Genomic DNA, 19696 nt, shown 5'->3' on the forward strand with positions numbered 1-19696 from the left:
TTTCAAACTTTCTGCCATTGTGAGACCCGTTTAAAATCAAATATAATCAGCATTTGCTGCTGTTGTTTTCAGTCCTCAAACCAAACTTAACAATATGTAATTGACAATTCCCCCTCCCCATTTGCACTGACATGAATGGTGCAGAATAATGCAATTAATTACATAGCATTATGCCACAGCAGACAATTATGCGACATTATGCAAAACAAACAATGCTGTTTTTGTTGGAAGATGCCCTGCAGTGGAATAGAAACAGTGCTCTGCATGTGATTAATATGGGGCAGAATGGAAATCCATGCCTTCTTACATTTCTACATATGTTTCAAGTGGAATACTAACCAAACCTATTGGGTCTCTTCCTCACCCCTCATGAACTGAGGATGTACGCTGCAAAATTTCAGCATTAATCTACAGGTGTGCATTGCAGGGAAAGATTGATGGTGGTGGGTGAGTTACTTTATTGGAAAATCTTGACCACCACTACTGAGTCTCTCAAAAAGATTCCAAGGAATCTTGGTGTTGCCTGCTACTAACTTCCCTCCAGGTTACCCCAAACTCCATGCCTTTTTACATGAGTGTTGGACAGAAGAAAGCACTCAGGAGTTGCTTAGTACTGAGGCCACATACCTCTAATTCTTTCAGGTTGTGTATGGGTCTCTGTACAGTGGTACCTCTGTTTACGTATTTATTTTGTTCCGGAGGTCCGTTCTCAACCTGAAACTGTTCTTAACCTGAGGTACCACTTTAGCTAATGGGGCCTCCTGCTGCCACCGCACCACCACTGCACGATTTCTGTTCTCATCCTGAACCAAAGTTCTTAACTCGAAGTTAAGAAGGGTTAGCGGAGTCAGTAACCTGAAGCGTATGTAACCTGAGGTACCACTGTATACGATATGCTGGAAGAGAGTGAACCCAAGCAAAACTAATCTAGATTATACACATTTGCATGCTTCTGCTTCAGCTTCAACTGTCCAAGGGGAGGAAGAAGGAACTATGAATAAAAGTACTGCTTATTTCTTCTTCTTTCCTCACCAGCAGCTTCTACACGTTTTGAGGTTTTAGTTCATATCCATAAGCACTAGAAACTTGCAGAGGAAAGCTAAAAAATTGAGAATTTGATTCCCCCCCACACACAGACAATTTATGGATTGGCCTGCCCAGGACAGGGCCAGACTCTAAATACATAGAGCACCCTTTAATGGTGTGCGGTGGTTTCCTTCCCTCTATTTTGACTTCTCAAGAACATTATGAAGTGGGTTAGGCTGAGAGTAAGGGACCAGTAAGCTTCATGGGTGAGTGGGTCTACCAAGACCTAGTCCAACATCTTAACCTGTGAGTAGCCAATATTGTGTCTTCCAAATGTTGCTGAACTACATCTCCCAGCATCCCCATCCATTGGTTATGTTGACTGGGACTGATGGGTGTTAGTGTCTAAGAAGCACTGAACAGGCTATCCCTGTTCTAATATTTTACACCACACTGGCTCTCACTGTGCACTTCTCTCCCTGCAACACAAATTTACATTCCTGCATTGTGACTAAGGACTGATGAGGTCTGATCTTGTGTGTGTGTGTGTGTGTGTGTGTGTGTGTGTGTGTGTCTCCCTACTTCGGGAAACACGTAATTTGAAATTTATCTCAGATCTCTGTCAGTGTTGTGCAATGGTTCTAGCCCTGTGATTTATTAGGAAATAAATCTGTTGTTTTGGGCTGCATTCCAAAGTGTAATTCAGGAAGTACTTACCCTTTGATTAATGACAAGTTTTTTTAAAAAATCATTCACAAAATTAAATGCACCTCTCTTTCTGTTTTCATTTCAGGGGGCATCGATGCATGAGCTTACTGTTATGTAAGCAGCCTCCAGGAAGCACCTCTGGCTTGCATTTCTAACCAGACCAAAGGGCTGCTTGGATTTCAAGATGCTTATAAAAGAGTATCGCATTCCACTTCCGATGAGTGTGGATGAATATAGGATTGCCCAGCTGTACATGATACAGGTTGGTTCACACAGTTGTTGACATGCTGTCCCAGAATAACAGATTGTATGGTAAAACCATAAATGGCGTAAATTTTCTTTGAGCCAGTGTATAATCAGAGGAATGCCAGCTTCTGAGGTACACAGAAATCTCTCTTACCTCTTGGCGAGGGTGATTAACTGAGTGCATAAATTGATGAATGACTTTCAAAATAACCCATGAAAGTGGCAGGTTTAGCACACAGTTTCTCATGGAGTCTTGTTCGTTTTTGCGTGGCTTCACCCAAATATGCTTTTTTTAAAAAAAATCTCTTCCCAGTTTCTATAAGATGTTTAAATATGTTTTGAAATGTTTAAATGCTGCTAAGCCGGGAGAAAGTGATGCTACAGAGAGGAAGCTATGAAAAAAATAACGGGAGGCTCACAAACTTGTAAAGCGAGAAGGTGGGGAGAGGGACAGACTCAGTAGCTTGGGTGGGTAGGGATAGATGAATCAGTTTATTTCCATCCTGTGTCATTTCCTCCTATATAAAAACTGGTCTGTGCCATCCCAGATATGTATATATTAAAAAATAATAGAACAGAATCATAGAGTTGGACGTGACCCTGAGGGTCATCTAGTCCAACCCCCTGCCAAGCAGGAATATGCAGCTCTCCCTTACAGGGATCAGACCTGCAACTTTGGTGTTAACAGCACCACATAGTTCTACAAAAATTTAAAATCATATACTGGTGAGGTGTCCAAGGACTACCCTCCTTCTTTTCTAACATTTAGCACCTGCTTGGATTTGCTGGTAACTTCACTGTGTCCATGCAGTCAAGAAATATTTTTAAATGGTCCCATGAAGTGGTTTGTTTCCAGACACAATTCAAAGTGCTGGTTATGATCCTTTATGGCTTAGATCTAAGCTATCGGAAAGACTGTATTCCCTCGTTCTCAGACATTGAAATCTTTGGGAGAGGCCCTTCTATTGGCCCCGTCACCCTCACAGGCACACTTGGTGGGGACACAAGAGAGGGCCTTCTTAGTGTTTGCTCTCAGACTTTCAAACTCCCACCCTAGAGAAGTTAGACTGGTTCCCTCCTTGCTGTCTTTCAGCTGGCAGGCTTTTCAAGATGGACTGCTGTTAATGAGGGGCCTGGTGCTGTGAGTGAGTGAATGAGTGAGTGTAGATCATTGTTCCCTCCCATATTTTTAACTGTCCTTTTATCTGTAAGTTGCCTTGAGTCCCTGTCAGGGAGAAAGGTGGGGTATAAATAAATATAGAAAAATAGTAACGGTTATAATGTGCAGTCCCTTCCTGAGGAGAAAAAGTTGGCTGCCTCCCTCTGCCTGTAGGGACAAAAATTTTTTTCCATGCAATGTCCTTGTAAAAATCATTTTGGTGGTTGGATTTGACTGGCTTGCAGCATGCCAGTTGGCTAATAGCTATGCACATGTTGTTATAGACCTTTGTAAGGCTAATCCTAGCCTTAGGCATACTTAAGGCTTGTTTGCACAATTAAAATTTAGAGGTTATTATCCTGAGGTAGCGCCTTCTGCCGACACAAACCACTAATTCTGGGGTGTTCCAGTTACACAGCCTTTCTGATTACCTTGCGTTATTTAGTTGCCTGTCTTTCTTCATGCAATTATGAGAATTCCACCCACACAAATTTCAACTGCCAGTGTTCACATGAGCCTTAATTTGGGCTTGGAGAGAAACAAGGCCAGAGCCTGCTGATATTTCCCTGAAGTGGACTGCAGTCCACAAAATGTTATGCTACAGTAAAATTTATTGGTCTTTAAGGTGCCACAAGGCTTTTTAGCTTTGTTTGCTGCAGCAGACTCACACACTACTGGAAATCCACTTACTTTTCTTGAGGTGTGGCGGCATTGCAACCAGTGACACCTCTCCCTATGCATCCCAATGTGGCTGCCTGCCAGACGATCCTGGCCGTTAGGGTGCCAGAAAGGTTCGCACATGGCAGGAGGTTTGAATGTAGCCTGCCTGCCAAAGTGGCCAATGGCAGGCAGGCTTAGGGGTGGGCATTCCTGGAGGGGCGGAACTGACTGAGCTGCAGGCTTCACTCAGGTCCACTCTTCGGGTATTTAAACAGGTCTGCCTTGGCACACAGATTGTCATTGGATCTTCCGCCCACCCTCCCTTTGTATTCTGCTCTCTATATTTGTCAATTTGTGTATGTTTTTGACCTTGCTGTGGACTAAGTTAGTTGCTGTATTCAGGGCTGGGTAGGAATTTTCCCCTCAGAGTAATAGGCACTTTCTGAGGGTTTAGCCTACCTCATTGCAGTTGTCACAGCTGTGGGCAATTTAGGCATTGGGTAAGCCTTAGTCATGGTTGGAGGGGAGGTTACAAGCCTCTGCCTGCTGCTCCAAGAGAAGGGGTGTCCCGTTAAAGGGATCCTGGAGGAGGTGCTTCTGTCCAGATGCCCAGGTAGTGGCTAAGGCAATAGTCCTAATACCCTCAAGGTGGTGATCAAGGGGCTCAGATTATGATTGCTGGGTCCAGTACTTTTCATGTGGGGAGAAGCAGCCCTTGAAGTATTGAGATCCTGAGCTGCATAAGTTGTTTTCTGTCAAAACCAGCACTTTGAATTTAGCCTAGAAACTAATTGATAGCCAGTGCAGTCATCTTAGAATTAGTGTTATATGCTCAGACTGTTCTGCCCCAATCCATAATCTGGCTGCTGAATTCTGCACCTGCAGAAGTTTCTGAAACATCTTCAACACATTACAGCAGTCCAGCCTAGACAATACCAGAGCATATACTTTTAGACTGTCTCTGTCCCTATAGGGCAGGCTTCCTCAACCTCGGCCCTCCAGATGTTTTTGGCCTACAACTCGCATGATCCCTAGCTAGCAGGACCAGTGGTCAGGGATGATGGGAATTGTAGTCTCAAAACATGTGGAGGACTGAGGTTGAGGAAGCCTGTTATAGGGGATCAGCTGAGCCACCAGGAGGCAAAGCTTATGGAAGGCACTCTGCTGCTGAGGCCACTTGAGCCTTAGAGACAATAATGGATCCAGAGGTATTCCTAAGCGTCTCCTTCTCCTGCAGAAGGAGTGTAATGCCATCCATAGTAGTCCACATCTGCACCATCTGGTCTAGGAAACCACCCACTAACAGTGTCTCAGTCATTTCTGAATTAGGCTTCAGTTTATTGGCCCTCATGCATTCCATAACCAAGGCAAAACATCAATCTAGCACATCCACTGACACACTTGCACATGTAAAGAAGTGTCACCAGCATTTTTGCTGACAGTGTACTCAAAAACTGCTCATGATTCCACTCATAGATAGATATAAACAGCATGGGAGATAGTGATGAATCCTGTGAGACCCCACATTGAAGGCACATGGGGCTAGGCACAAGCCCTGTCATCTGAAAATGACCGGAACTACCACAAAGCAGTGCTGTCCACCCTAACTCAGACAGCCATTCCAGAAGAAAACCATGGTCAATGGTACTGAAAGCTGCTGAGAGATCAAGGAGAATTAGAAAGGGCAAATACACACCCTGCCTCTCTCCCAACAGAGATCATCATACAGGGTGACCAAGGCGGCTTCCATGCCCAAACTGGGTCGAACCCCCGACAGAAATGGATCTAAAAAACAGTTGTCCAAGCAGGGGAGATTAGCAGCTGGCTGGTAATTACTTAGATTTTCTGAATCCAGGAAGGATTTCTTAAGGAGTGGTCTTACCACTGCCTCTTTTAAGCTGGAAGGAGCCACCGCCTTACAGTAATCACCTCCCTTGCTCAGCTGGCTGTCCTCTCTGTGCTAGTTTTTTCAGCTCTGAGGTTCAAAGGTCAAGAGCACCGGTGGTTCCTCAGGCCAAACCAAACACCTTTTCCATGCCCTCAGGCCTTACTAACTCATCTAACACAGCAGGACTAGACAGTGCTTTGAACACCTCTTGAAACTCATCTGCTAGAGTAGTAGAGACAAGTTCAGGGGATGTAAGCAATTTTTTTCTTCAAAATGCATTGTTAACCAAGTTCCTTGGGGCCTTTCCCTTGAAGTACTTCATGGTAATGTGTGCTTGGATTTTATCTGAACAGCGCTGGAAGCCAAGAGAAATACCGTAATGTTCCTGTGCTGCTTCTGGTTTAAATTTAAAATAGTATGTTGTGAGTGCACAATGGGTGCAGGGCCATAAAGAAGTATGGAATTGGTCCTCTGTTCTGTATCACTTTGCTGTTTCTGTTCTAGAGGGTGTGTGCAATGAGTCATCTTGTGTCTCTCACTTTCACGCATCGTTTCTCCTCCTGGAATCCCCTGCTGAGGTTTCAAGTGCCCAAAAGCTGAGCCTGGATTAATTGTAACCTGTGAAGTGCTTGTCACTGCCCTCCCCCACCACTCCCCAATTCTTTCCCCCTAGAGCTTTCATCACCTTGGCTGCCTGCTGTCCTGGTGGTTTGGCATTCTGCAATGAACACATAACAGCTTCCATCAATTAGAATTAATTTTACATTACAGCAGTGGACTTAATGTACCCTGGATTTGCTTGCAGATCAGCAGATGTGAACTTGACTTTGTTGTCTTTATTAGATTTTAGACTCCATCAATACCAACGTTTTCCCATCAGGTGCCTTCTTAGTACAAATGCAGTGTTAGAGAATTCGGTTTGGTAGCATTTTCACCCTCATTTTCAGTGGAACATTATGGGCACTTGTTTGTGGTTTATTGTTTTCTTAATTTATAAGCCACACTTGGAAACTGAATTTGAACTTTAAGACAGTTTATAATTTAAAACAGTATTAAATACCAGAATAGTTAAAATACTAAAATTACTAAATAAAACACAGTAAATTAAAAAAATAGAACCAGTAACAGAGTGAAATATTTAAATTAACCAAGAGCTTGTAAAAGAAGAATGAGCTTCCCCTACTGCCACACTGCTGATGCTTTAGAATTGTAAAAAGGAGTAGTTTATAATGCAGTTGTATGTGAGATTCCCTTTTCATCATTTATTTTCATGGGAAGAAAGGGGATGCCTTCGTCAGGAAGCAGGAATAGCCTTTGTTTCATCCAAGGTGGTCGGGCACACAATGCTGTTTGTTCATCACTTCCTCTTACCTTCCAGTTGAAGGCAGCCATTTGGGTACCATCCATTTCTAATACTGTCACTCAGAGATGTGAGAACAGAGTGATTCTGCCTATCTGCAAATGTCAGCTTTCAAACAGCAACAAGAAGTGCAGGGTGCATGTTGTTAGTCTTGCCTTTTCTTCTCTTTTCTGTCTTTATGATCACTTTATCATGGCACTCATTGTAGCTGCTATGAATCTAAGAATGGTTTATTATTTTTGTGGGGTTTTAATTTTTTTTTTTCATTTTCACATTCTACAAATATTTTAACAAAACGAGAAAAAACCCACAAAATCTCAACAAAATTAGTCTGCATTTCTTTCGACTTCCCTCCCCTCCTTTCTGCAGTTACTTAGTTTGTATATTTTTATTACTGCATATCCAATTCAAAGCTGTTTACTATTTTCCCCTTACGTTCTCATTTAATTAATTCTTACTGCATGAGTTTATGTCAATCCTGCTAATGTTTTAAGATATTTACAACATATCTTCAGATAATCAATAAATTTTCCCCGTTAGATTTTTGTGGGTACTTGGCAAGAAGGCCTTAACTGTGTTGGGGAGATAGTGGTGGAAGCAGTATGTGTGCCCAGCCCTCATTGTTCCTGGCAGCTGTATGGATTGGCACAGCAGCGCTGCTTGAAGCATCGTCTGTGTGTTTGCCACAGAGACTGGGCATATTTAAACAGTATTATCTCATGCCTTCAGTGGAGGTGCCCACGAAAAAACATGGGATAGTTGCCTCTCTGGAGTGGGTGTCTTCAAGCCCTCTGTACATTTGGCCAATTACTCTTTTTCCTTTGCCTCTTTTAGAATCAACCTTTTAGGACATTGTACCCAAATTTTGCATGATAGTTCTTGATATTAAGGAGCAGGGTTTTCTCTCTCTCTTAAGTTTGATACAGTTGGATGCGATTTTGAATTAAGATAGACTGAACATTTCTGTTATGTGGACTCTGAGTATATTTCAATTTCAAAACTGTTCTAATTTTAACCACTGATTTCAAAACTGCACCAGCTTTTTTCTCATGTAATGGGGAGAAGCTTCCTAGTAGTTCATATTAGCCCCTCCCCTTTTAAGGAGCATTACCTTATAAGTTAAAGCCTCTTCTAATTGATATCCTAGGAAACAGATGAGCTGTTTCTCCAGGACCCATTTCTAGTCTGTTATGTACCTACTGTGAGAAAGTGGTGGAATCATGATTGATGGAGTGTTCCTCTTTTGTAACAGCTTAAGTTGGGAGGAGGGAATACATGCAGGCAGTTTCTTTCAAGTCTTTCGCATAAAACATTTTGCATTCTTCAAAGAGTAGAATGGACCTGAGCATGCTTCAGGTTTTATTTGTTGCTACTCCAGACACTAACAAACTCCAGTAAAAGTTGTCTGGGCCCAAGTAGGCCATGCTCTAAATGTCCAGCTACTTCCAAAGTTTGCATCCCCTTCCATAATATCTCATAGCCTAGTATTTTCATGATATTCTGCATTTTTCTGCCCTTGCTCCACACAGTTGGATGCCAGGAAAACCTGAGGCAGTGTAAGGTCAGGACATGAAACAAATTCTACTAACTAGGTGTGACCAATGCAGCAGCATACAAACATTTTTGGATTTCAACTCCTTTCATTCCCAGCCAGCACAGTCAATGACCAACATCACTTGGAGATAGGGATGGGGGACACATACGATTCATTGTGCATTCAAAGCTAGATTTATCAAGCATTCACTTTTCAAAACAATATGAAAATTGAAACACAATCACCCTTCAAAATGTGCACTTTTTCAAATTTTTTGATGCATTTTTCCAACCAAACAATGCTTACAAAAGTGCATGTATAGGGGAAAATGTGCTTGGAAATGAATAAATGAGTGGGGGAAAGCATATTAGGAGATATCTCTTTCAAAATGTGTTCTTCAGACTAAAATTTATTTATTAGGAGAATTTTTATGAGGATTCTTTTTTAAGTTCACAAATTGCTACATAAATCTGGAGAACTGAATGTAAGGTCGGAGAAATGAGAAATGGAGAGAATTGAAATTGGCTGATCTATCTATCTAGAGGGTTCTATGTTAGTTTTCCCTGTATTTGACAAGGGGCGGGGAGCAGGACACACAATTGTCATTTCCTGTGGTAACAGCATGTTAAGGGGATAATGGCTAACATTTGCTTTCTCCCTCTGTCTCCTTCCCATCTTTATTCCTATAATGACGGCTATGTTGTTATCAACCTATTCCAGTCATAATTGTGGTAACAACAATGGCAAAAGCCACGGGTGAGATGTGGCTAAGTTTGAAAGCTTTTACTTGGCTAATGGATGCACTTACTTCATCTTTGTATTTAGACATTTAATGCATCCCAGCAGCAGCAGCAGCCCAGACTGCCAGTGTCCTGATACAAACTAAATTGCAGCAAAATGCATTACAAAGTAATATATTTTAAAATAGGCATTAAAACTGTGGTGGAGAGATAGCTCAGCTGACAGAGCATGAGGCCCTCGATCTCAGGGTCGTGGGTTCAAGCCCTACGTTGGGCAAAAGATTCCCACATCGCAAGGGGTTGGACTAGATTACCCCCGTGGTCCCTTCCATCCTACAATTCTGTGAGCCTACAATTCCTTGAAAACATACACTTTGAAATATGCTAGTAAAAAATCTTTACTTGTCGAAACAGGCAAAAAATCCAAATTACCCAATGAGTGCTGCTGCTCTTGATACACTGCAGTCTTGCTTAGGGTATACCTTTCCCATGGCAAAAAATAATTGCCCTCTTGAGGGGTTAAATTAGCATAGTGAGAAAAAGAGCATTATCACCAGGGACTGCTGTTGGGAATACATTACTCTCTTATAACTTTGTATAGTTTACGTAGAAATATGACGAACCTATTGCAAAATAGGGGAAGGGAAGGGTGATGTGGATTTGGGGAGTTGGATTTACTTTGCATATATGTTAGATTTTTGAAAGAGAAATATATATTTCACATTAGCATTCCTATCCTAAATAGGTTTTCTCAGAAGTCCTGCTGATTTTGCTGGAGTTAACTTTCAAATAGTCATGCCTAGGATTGTGGCTCTGCTTCTATCTATCTATCTATCATCTATCTATCTATCTATCATCTATCATCTATCTATCTATCTATCTATCTACAGTGGGACCTTGGAAGCCGAACAGAATCCTTTAGATGTCCAAAATGTTTGGGAACCAAGCCGCATAAGCCACGTCGAACATTCGGGCTCCAAGGAATGTTCGCAAACTGGAACACTCGCTTCTCAGTTTGCAGCATTTAGGAGCCAAAATGTTCAACTCGTAAGGTGTTTGGGATCCAAGGTACAACTGTGATTTGTACACGGAAACTGTATTTTTCCAGTAACCACAATGGGCTTAGTTCCATGTCTTGGGAGACTGGGGTGGGTGGGGGGTGCTCCTCGCCCTCTGACACTGCCTGTGCTGCTTCATTTGTCAGATGAAGTGAGAGTCCCTGGGCCATAATAACACTTAAAGATCAAAGCTCCATCTATCTCAGTGTTGTATGCAAGCACTGACTGCTAGGGATTCTCCAGGGCACCGGTTTTCAACCAGTGTGCCATGGCACCTTGAATGATGGTCAGGAGTGCCATGCAAAACACTGGCCTCTGTCCCTCTTTCCTTCCCTCCCTCCGCTGATGCCTTCTCGCATTTCTGCCTCCCAAAGGATTGTGTTGCAGCCGCCCTGACTACAAGCTTCCCAGGTGAATGGTGCCTCTGGGGCTGGCTGGGGGGTGTTGGTTGCCAGGAGCCGAGGTGGCCTTTGGGTAAGCAAGCAAGCAAGCAGGTGAGGGACCCCAGTCCACCAGCCTTTGCTGTTGGGAATGGACAGACAAATCCCAGGAGGCACCTCTCTTTGGGGTGGGGCAGCCCAGAGACCAGGGAAAGCAGCAGCAGTCACCTGGAGGTCTCTCAGGGACAGGAGGCTGAAGAAACACTCCACAAGAGAGGGTGCTTAAAAAAGGGTAAGAAGCTGCCAGCTCTGTAGGCAAGGAGTGACATAGCTGGACTCCTGAGCCCCATGGGGTGCTGCAGAAAGGATGTAGTTGCTCAAGGGAGCCATGGACTCAAAAAGGTTGAAAAGCTCTGCTCCAGGGTTTTAGAAGGGGATCCTTTTTTGCTCTATCTGGAGATGCTGGGCTTTGAATTTTGAACCTTCTGCATGCAAATGTTATGCTCTGCTGCTGAACCACAGCCCTTTGCTTCCACGAAAACTTAGGTAACCATAAATCTGCTTGCTATTTAAGAACCCCATTTATGTCGGATGGAAACCCTATTTGACCAAAGATGATAGTGGCACAGAAGTGAGTGTGCCAAGCATGAGCAATGATGGCCCCCTTAGTGCACCTGCAGATCCCTGAAGCAATGAGCATCTGTCTACAGCCTTTGAAATATGTTTGCATTTCCTCTCTTAGCATTTGGTGGTTGACACTTACTTGGAAAGTTCATCCCTTTTTCTTGCATGTGTGTGTGTGTGTGTTTTCTTTTTTGAATGCTGATCAAGAAGCAATTGATCTTTTGGTATGCTCGGCCATCTGGAGAATGCACATTTTTCTTTTCTGTCTTAGAACACAGCGGGAGCTATATAATTAGGGCTAGTCATCTTTTTCAAAGAATCTGATACAAATTCCTGTGAATCTCTGCTTTAAAAAAATTAAAATAAGGCATACCGGAAAGGTTCATAAGCATTTAAGTGCTCTATTTATTTCAGTGGGGTGTAGTGGCCAACCAACTACACAATGTCTTTGTAAGAGGATCCCAATGCCTTCTGCAAAAACAAATCATGTGTTTATGAGGGAGAATTGGTTGGATAGTAATCTGAAGCAGAGAAATGGAGGGCAGAAGGGTCAAGTATCTTTCCTCCTACCCCCCCACAGCTGCTTCTTTGCTCCAAATCTCTCCCCCCCCCCCAAGCAGCTTCTCATTTTTTCATTTCTCTCTGTTTCATCCAGTGACTACTAGGGGTGTCAGATCATTCTGATGAAAATGGAAACATGAGTAGAAATTGCCAAAACTTGTATTTTGTGACCCATGTCTGGAATGGAAATCAAGCCATTGTTGCTTTCAGCCTGCAAACAAAACATAATTGATTACATTTCCCCATCTCCATTTGCATTGCATTTCTTTTGCATTTGAATGAATGGGTTGGAATAATGTAATGACATTGACATTTGCGTAATTAATTATGCAATTTACATCGGTTATGTAATTTCACCACAGAGTGACAATGACAAACGATGTAATTTTTGATGGAAGACAAACAGCAGCAGAAAAGTGACAGTGCTGCGTGTGACTACAGTAGAGACTTGAACGCCTTGTGAAGACCCAGTAACAGCTGCGTAGAGCAAAGAAGCACAAGCTGCTAAATAAAACACTCTTGTGTTTTAGAATCTAAGAGCTTCAGTGTATCAAATGGCTGCTTCTTCTTCCTTAGTGGCTTCCACAGGTCTCAGTTTGAACTGAGGCTTAGTTATGTGACTAGAGGTCCAAAGGCATTGCTGTGAGTGGGAAAATCAGAAGCCTGGTTGCTACTGAATAAGCCGAGGGAGGCAGGCAAGCAGGCAGGTACACTGAGGAAGAGGTACAAGCAGGTTGACAGCAGCTTTGTCTTCGCTCAGGAGATGAGCTGCTCAGGCTGAGGCCAAAGGCTGAGTGTTAAGAAACTCAGTTGACCCCTTGGGTTCACGGTTAATGAGCTGCAGTAACACCTTCTAGCCATTTACTTTGGTGGTGGCCAAGTGCAGCAGAAAGCAAATCAGACTTTTTCTTCTGGCAACACAATGCTATTCAGGTCTGGCTGGCCATAGTATCCAGACTGAAACCCCCTTGGTATCTTATTCTCAACCCCAGAACCGTTCTGAAAGCCAGGGCTCAGTCCTGGAGTATAAGGAATGATACAAAGAAGACATGGCTGCTGAGCACATGCATGCCCATTAGGGTGAGGATTGTTTCTCTGTCAGAGCAGCGCCAGCCTGCCCATGAGGCAAGGTGAGGTGACCTCCTCAGGTGGCAGGATCAACAGGGGCAGCATCCTGATGCACATCATCATTATTTTTTGAACTTATTTATTCAAGGTCTCAGGGCGCTTCTTACTCCCTTGTTCCTGATGTAGATCTTCACTCACCCCTTCTTCCCTGGCTGGGGTCACCATTTTGCAGTTCTCCTCAGGTGCCAAAATGTATTGCCAAAATCCCCAGCGTTAGAGGATGTAGCTTCCTATTGTTCTTGACACATGACGTGCATCTTTACAGAAATAAAGATTTGGGCCTCCAGCTGTGCCAATCATTTACTAATACATCTTTTCCAGATACCACATTTCGCCATGGGGGGGTGGGGAGAATCAAAATTTCACAACTATCCATTTGCTTTTCTGTAAGATAAATGTCTGGGTATTTTAAGGATTTGCATAATTTATGTTGCACATACAACCAGGCCCCTTTGGCCACAGGATGCTAGTTTGTTGCCATTTTTATACCAATAGCCTTGCCTCTAGATAAGCACTGCATCGCTATATCTGCCTGAGTGCTCCTTTTTTGTATTCTGCGTGCATCCCTACAACTGTCTTGGAGCTGCCCGAGTTCTGCTGGTATTGATCTTGGTTCTCAGTTTTCCAGGAAATCCAGTCCAAGGCTCTCATCCTGGGCATTGGCCCATGCCCCTTTGCACAGCTGCTCTTTATTTATGTGTGTGTAGAGATACAGCAAGGTCTGGGCAAATGGCTTCCTCTCCTAACAGCTGTGTGTGTGGTGTGTGTGGAATATGTCCTTGTGAGGTATCCAGATGAATAGCACCGTATTATGTGACCATCTGTTATGGGCAGGCTGAAAAAGAGCAATCCCTGACGGTTGTTATTAGCAAGCTACGTCCCCCACTCTCTCATACACACTTTACACATGTCTGTGCCTAGTTGACTGTCCCCAGACAATACACAATGCAGCTTAGTTTCCGTTGGCCAGACTTGCCCCGAACCATCTGCCCAAGTTGTGATATGGGGAGAATAAGTCACATGGGCTGGGACCAAAAGAGCCGTCATAGTTGCAAAGGTTGCATGGATTGCGCAGCAGATGCACTAGTAACAAGCCTTTTGTGACCACCATAAAATCATAGATTTGGAAAGTAATTGGAAGGCTGCCAACTGCAACGTAAATAGAGTCTGTCCACTGACCAAGCCCTACATATCTAGATTTTACAACCTGGTTGCTAGATTTTACAACCTGACTCTCCCTCTCAATCTACTTTGTATCTGTGTTGCAGACAAAATACTTTTTCATAAAGTAAGTGATTAATGTACTGAATTTACTGCCAGAAAATGTGGCGATAGCTTAAATTGATTTAAAAGAGAATTGGTGAATTTTATATAGGGGATGGATCTTTCACTGGACTAGTGGTATTATTTTGTTTCATTAATGGTGTGTGACAATACTCACTAGTTTAGATTATTGTCACCTCTTTTTTTTCTTTCCATGACAGTCATTCTATACTGGCACCCACAGCACTTTTATCAAGATATGAGTACCAGAACCTTACTTTTTTAACCAAAAAAGCACTGCTCTTAAAAAAGAATGTGAGTCAACAGACATGTACATGCTTTCCCCCTCTGCCCAGAGTCAGAGATTACCTTTGGGAATCTGTGAGTCATTCCTCTATTTTTCTGGCCTGCACACTGAACCCAGTGTATTAACAATGGGATCCCCCGCCCCAGGTTTTTGTCAGCCAGGTGGTCTAATTGGGCTGGTCACACTGTGGATTTCACTTGTAACTGGTAGAAAGGGCACCAAAAGCTGCATCAATGGAGAACACCACACTATTTGAAAAATAAATAAATAAGCAAGCTGTTGGAAATTTTCAGCATTCATTTTAATAACACCACCACAAAATGGACTTATTTTCAAGTTAACACCGAACTGAGCCAAAGTTAACCTCCCTCTACTCAGCCTCATTTTGTTTGTTTTTTAATTCAACTGATTTTAATCTGAAGATTCTGCAAACATATATAGAGAAAATGTACATTTTAATACTTATAACAATACTGTAGCCATGGTAGAGATATGTTGGATTTATCTATAACAGTATCAAAGGGAGTTCTGACATTATTTTTCAAGAGTCATTTGTTTAAGCATACTACTATTGTGTAACTGCCATAACTTTTTAAAATTGTAGCCAGGTTAGTCTAAAATCTCTAAAGGCTAAGCCCTTTCTCAAGTTTAGCCCCTGTTTTTACTAAGTGGCCTTCTTGTATTAATTACATTTTCTAAAGTAATATATCATACATGGATCAAATGGAATCCAACTTATTTTTGTGTGTCATATGTAAAAAAATGCATGTTTTGACTCAAATGACATACACAGATCTTGTGTGTGGTAGCCAGTGACATCATTCAATTTGTTATTAGTCCTAGCAATTTATGTGCTACGCAGAAAACTGACCAAGGCTGGCCTGAACCAAATCCATTGGGTTGCTGATGCAAATCCATTGCTATGGAAACAGATGCTGGAGCTTAAGGCTGCTTCTGTCTATAACGGGATGCTGGCTGGATAACTAAAACGAAAAACAGGCTGGGGGGGGCAGTAAACCTTAAATGTAGATGAATATGATAACTAGCAGACAAACAAGGAAATCCCCTTTAAAGATTCTTTTTATTTTGAACTATAAGCATTGTTTTAAATTCTGATCAGTATCTTTCTGCATTAGTGATGATGAATGGTAAAGAGATGGAGTGCAATGAAACAAACCTTAAATTAGCTTTTGAAGGCAATAGAAGTGAATACTTTTGTATATTGTATTTTATTTAGGTTTCTGGTTTTCTCTGTTCTTACACTCAGGGAAGACTACATAATGTACAATATGTATATAAAAACAAATTGGGTGGTGTCCAGTGCTAGTCTTCTTCAGAATAGATGCATGAAAAAGAATGCATGGAAAAGTTAGTCTTGTCTGCTAATTTCACTGGGTCTGCTTTGAATAGAGCTAACATTGGATGCAACCCAACATAGGTAGGTAAATAAAGGTAAAGGATCCCTGGACAGTTAAGTCCAGTCTAAAGTGACTATGGGGTGCAGCGCTCATCTCACTTTCAGGCTGAGGGAGTTGGCATTTTTCCACAGACAGCTTTCCAGGTCATGTGGCCAGCAGGACTAAACCATTTCTGGCACAACGGAACACAGTGATGGAAGCCAGAGCACACAGAAACACCATTTACCTTCCTGCTGCAGCAGTACCTATTTATCTACTTGCACTAGTATGCTTTCAAACTGCTAGGTTGGCAGGAAGTGGGACAGAGCAACAGGAGCTCACCCCATCATGCAGATTCGAACTGCCGACCTTCCTATAGGCAAGCCCAAGAAGCTCAGTGGTTTAGATCACAGCGCCTTTACCTTTACCAACCCAATATATTTCTATGTTACAAATAGAACATGCAACAATTGTTGAATATAGACTGTTGTGGCCTGTACAAATAAGGCAGCTTCCTTTGTTCCCTTTTCTTCCTTCAAGTTACCCTGTTTTAACTTCACAAGAACTCTTTGTGAATTAGTCAGAGAGATAGAGAGGGAATTAATCGCCTTAGGAACATAGGAAGCTGCTTTTTGCTGTGCCAGACTGTTAGTCCACCGAGTTTAGTACTGTCTACATTGATTAGCAGTAACTCTCCTCTCAGGCAGATCTTTCCTAGCCCCTTCTGAAAGTACCAAGGATTGAACCCAGGCCCATTTTCGAGCAACAAGGCAAAAACCACCCAGTGGTGATGTGTTTTATGTCTAAGTGGGGATCTGAGCTCCAGACTCCCTGAGCCTCCAATCTTTTATCCACTGCTAGACCACACTGGCTTTAGCTAATGTCCTGGTGATGTTCCATAGGGGAGGTACATATCTTGGCTGCATAGTTCATGGACCAGTGAACTGACTTAGTATAAGAGGTGTACCCTATGTTCCGGTGTTGTGACTTATTTAACATGCATATTTATTACATATGACTACTTGTTTGTAACAATAGTCTGTGAATTGACCTGGAATACAGGTGTTCCTAGGAAATAATTGCAGATGGTCCAAAATATGGGGAGGATAAACCTGCTCCAATCCTCCCTCAGTAGTGCCCTCCACTTTGATAATTCTGGAGCACTTCAAGTACTGAAAAATGGTGTGACATAAAGATAGTTGGTCTTGTCATTGTCTCTATACCCGCATCAGAAAGCAGACAGCACTGTAGATGTATTGCTCCTAATGAATTGTATGTCAGATTGAATCATTCAAAAGAAGTGGTTAATGATACCCAGGTCTTACTCACATCATGGAAACAGACAGCCCAGGATAAAACAGGTACTCCTATATGCGTGCAAATGACTGCTGCCGCACAAGTAGGAATTATTGTTATCTAAGAGAGCTTGCAATGTAAAAACCAATTGACAATCAACTGTGTCTTAGTTGCATGTAATTCAGTCAATAACTGTTGGCAGCATTCTGTTTTTAAGATTTTACTTAATTACAGCTCCCAGCACAAGAAGCTGCAAGCCTAGCTGTCTGTTGTCATCCCATTTATTCGTGCCTCTCAAATGCTGCTAGACTTCACAAATCCTACAGTTGCAACAGGCACATACTGACTGGAGTGTTTGAGGCTGGCTGGTTGCTGTTTCCTTTTGCTCACACCAGCATTTCAGACAATTACAATACATTGAGCAACCATCTATCTATCCAGGAGAGGCAGCTCTAAAGCTCTAAATGGGAGAGGAAAGGAGGAGACTATTATTTCAATCTATCCTACTTTCCTTCAGTTTTCTGCTTTAATAGCAATCAGCAACTTCCTGGTGCTGCTCGGGAATTCTGAGAAACTAACAAATCAATGCAGTTTTGACATCAGTGGTTAAAATCAGAGCAATTTTGAAAGGCTTTGTCTTTCAAGCCTTATTGAGTCAAAAGGTCCCCAGTTGTATCCAAACATAGATAAAGACCTCCTCCTTGATCTCGGGAACCATCATGCAAAACTTGATTATCATATTTTAAGAGATGTCCATATGCATAGCCAACAGACAAGCAACTTTCAAAAATATATGGCAGAAGATTATGTGATGCCACTGTCCATACCTCATAGGATTCTATTACATGCATATCTGCACTTCAAGAGCCTGATCTGAAAATACATATACAATCACCTTGCTCAAGTGGAGCAGGTCTGGGTCTGGTCAGTACTTGGAATGGAGATTGCTTGGAAATGCCATGCTTGCTGCCTTAATTCTGCAACGGAAGAAAGATGGTTTCCAGGTACAGGAAGTGTTCAGCCAGCACAGGGCAGGACAAGGGAGATAAATAAGACACAGGACATTGGTATTGGGTTAAAATAGGCCACAACTTTATTGACTACAGATGTAAGTAGGCTTTGGTGAAGGCATTGGGTGTGTATCCTGGGTCAACCAGCCTGCATGCTGATTGATTAATTGGCTGGGTCGGTCCTGGATTAAAGGGTCATCCTATGACATACACCAGACAGGGCAATCCCACCATGGCCGCCATTTTGGAGGGTTGCTATGGCCCATTATCCCCTTTGTGGGCTCCCGGATAGAGACATACACACCCCATACTTCTTTAGTATGGTACTCATTAGGCTAAGGACCCAACCCAATGCCTTATTTGCTACCTGAGTAGACATCCCTGAGGCAGTGCAGTATACTTGTATATTAGTTCCATTGGATCCCAAATAGATAATTCTGAAATATCTGAACAAAATGGGTGTCAAATAAGAAAGTGAATTTATTAGCCATTTGTTTATTGAAGCAAGGTGTTTAATAGGTGAGTATTGGCAGGAATTGGAAACAAATTCCTGAACAAAATGGGTGTCAAATAAGAAAGTGAATTTATTAGCCATTTGTTTATTGAAGCAAGGTGTTTAATAGGTGAGTATTGGCAGGAATTGGAAACAAATACTGGAACATTATTAGTTTAAAAGTTAACAACATTCAATATAAAGAAGCAGAATAAGAGAGACTGAAAAATTTGATGTGTTAATAACACACACACACACACCCGCCCAATTCTGGAGTAAAACCAGAAGCACTACACAGCAGTGTTGGATTCCATCCCTAGTTGCAGGGCATACTCTCAGTTCATGGGCTCCAGATTTGGAAAGCACCCTACATGAACTGATAATGTGCCTTAGAATGCTTTCAGGTTTTTTTTGCAATAGACAGGGTGGGATTGGTGGCAAATGTGCAGCAGATGAGTCTGTGTGGGAAGAGTTCTCTGAGCAGGTTACAGGTTGGAAGTTTTCAGTGGCCAAAATGAGACTCCTAGAACCTCAGTGGTGAGGAAGGACTCTTCATGTTATGAGGCACATTTTTCCCTATTGTTCTCTCCTCTCCACTCCCCCTCCCATGGCAGAACTGTGTTCTGTAATAAACACAAATTTGCCTATTATAGTAGACAGCAATTCATGGTACCCTGTCAACTCATTCACTTACACTGCAATTACTCAATGACAAAACATGATGATTGCATGTAAATATACAAGAGGGAAATGACTGGGGCTATAGAGAAGTGAAGCATCAAGGGAAAATATTTAGAAGCAGTACAAAGTTGGGTAGAAGGCAGGTAGATAGTCATGGCTTTATGAATTTTATTACCA

General features: G+C 42.3%; 1 protein-coding gene across 2 annotated transcripts in view; it reads left to right on the top strand.

The window, feature by feature from the left end:
- The window catches only part of PITPNM2 (phosphatidylinositol transfer protein membrane associated 2), a 175199-nt gene that overhangs the window by 70701 nt on the left and 84802 nt on the right, over positions 1 to 19696 (top strand). For both annotated transcript variants that reach the window (XM_082204070.1, XM_082204071.1), the window contains exon 2: positions 1820 to 1996. In XM_082204070.1, coding sequence (XP_082060196.1) covers positions 1919 to 1996 — 78 coding nt within the window. In that variant the 5' untranslated portion in view covers positions 1820 to 1918. The remainder of the gene's footprint in view (positions 1 to 1819; positions 1997 to 19696) is intronic.

The sequence above is a fragment of the Podarcis vaucheri genome, assembly GCF_965113315.1.
Source record: "Podarcis vaucheri genome assembly, chromosome: 16".
Lineage (NCBI taxonomy): Eukaryota > Metazoa > Chordata > Lepidosauria > Squamata > Lacertidae > Podarcis > Podarcis vaucheri.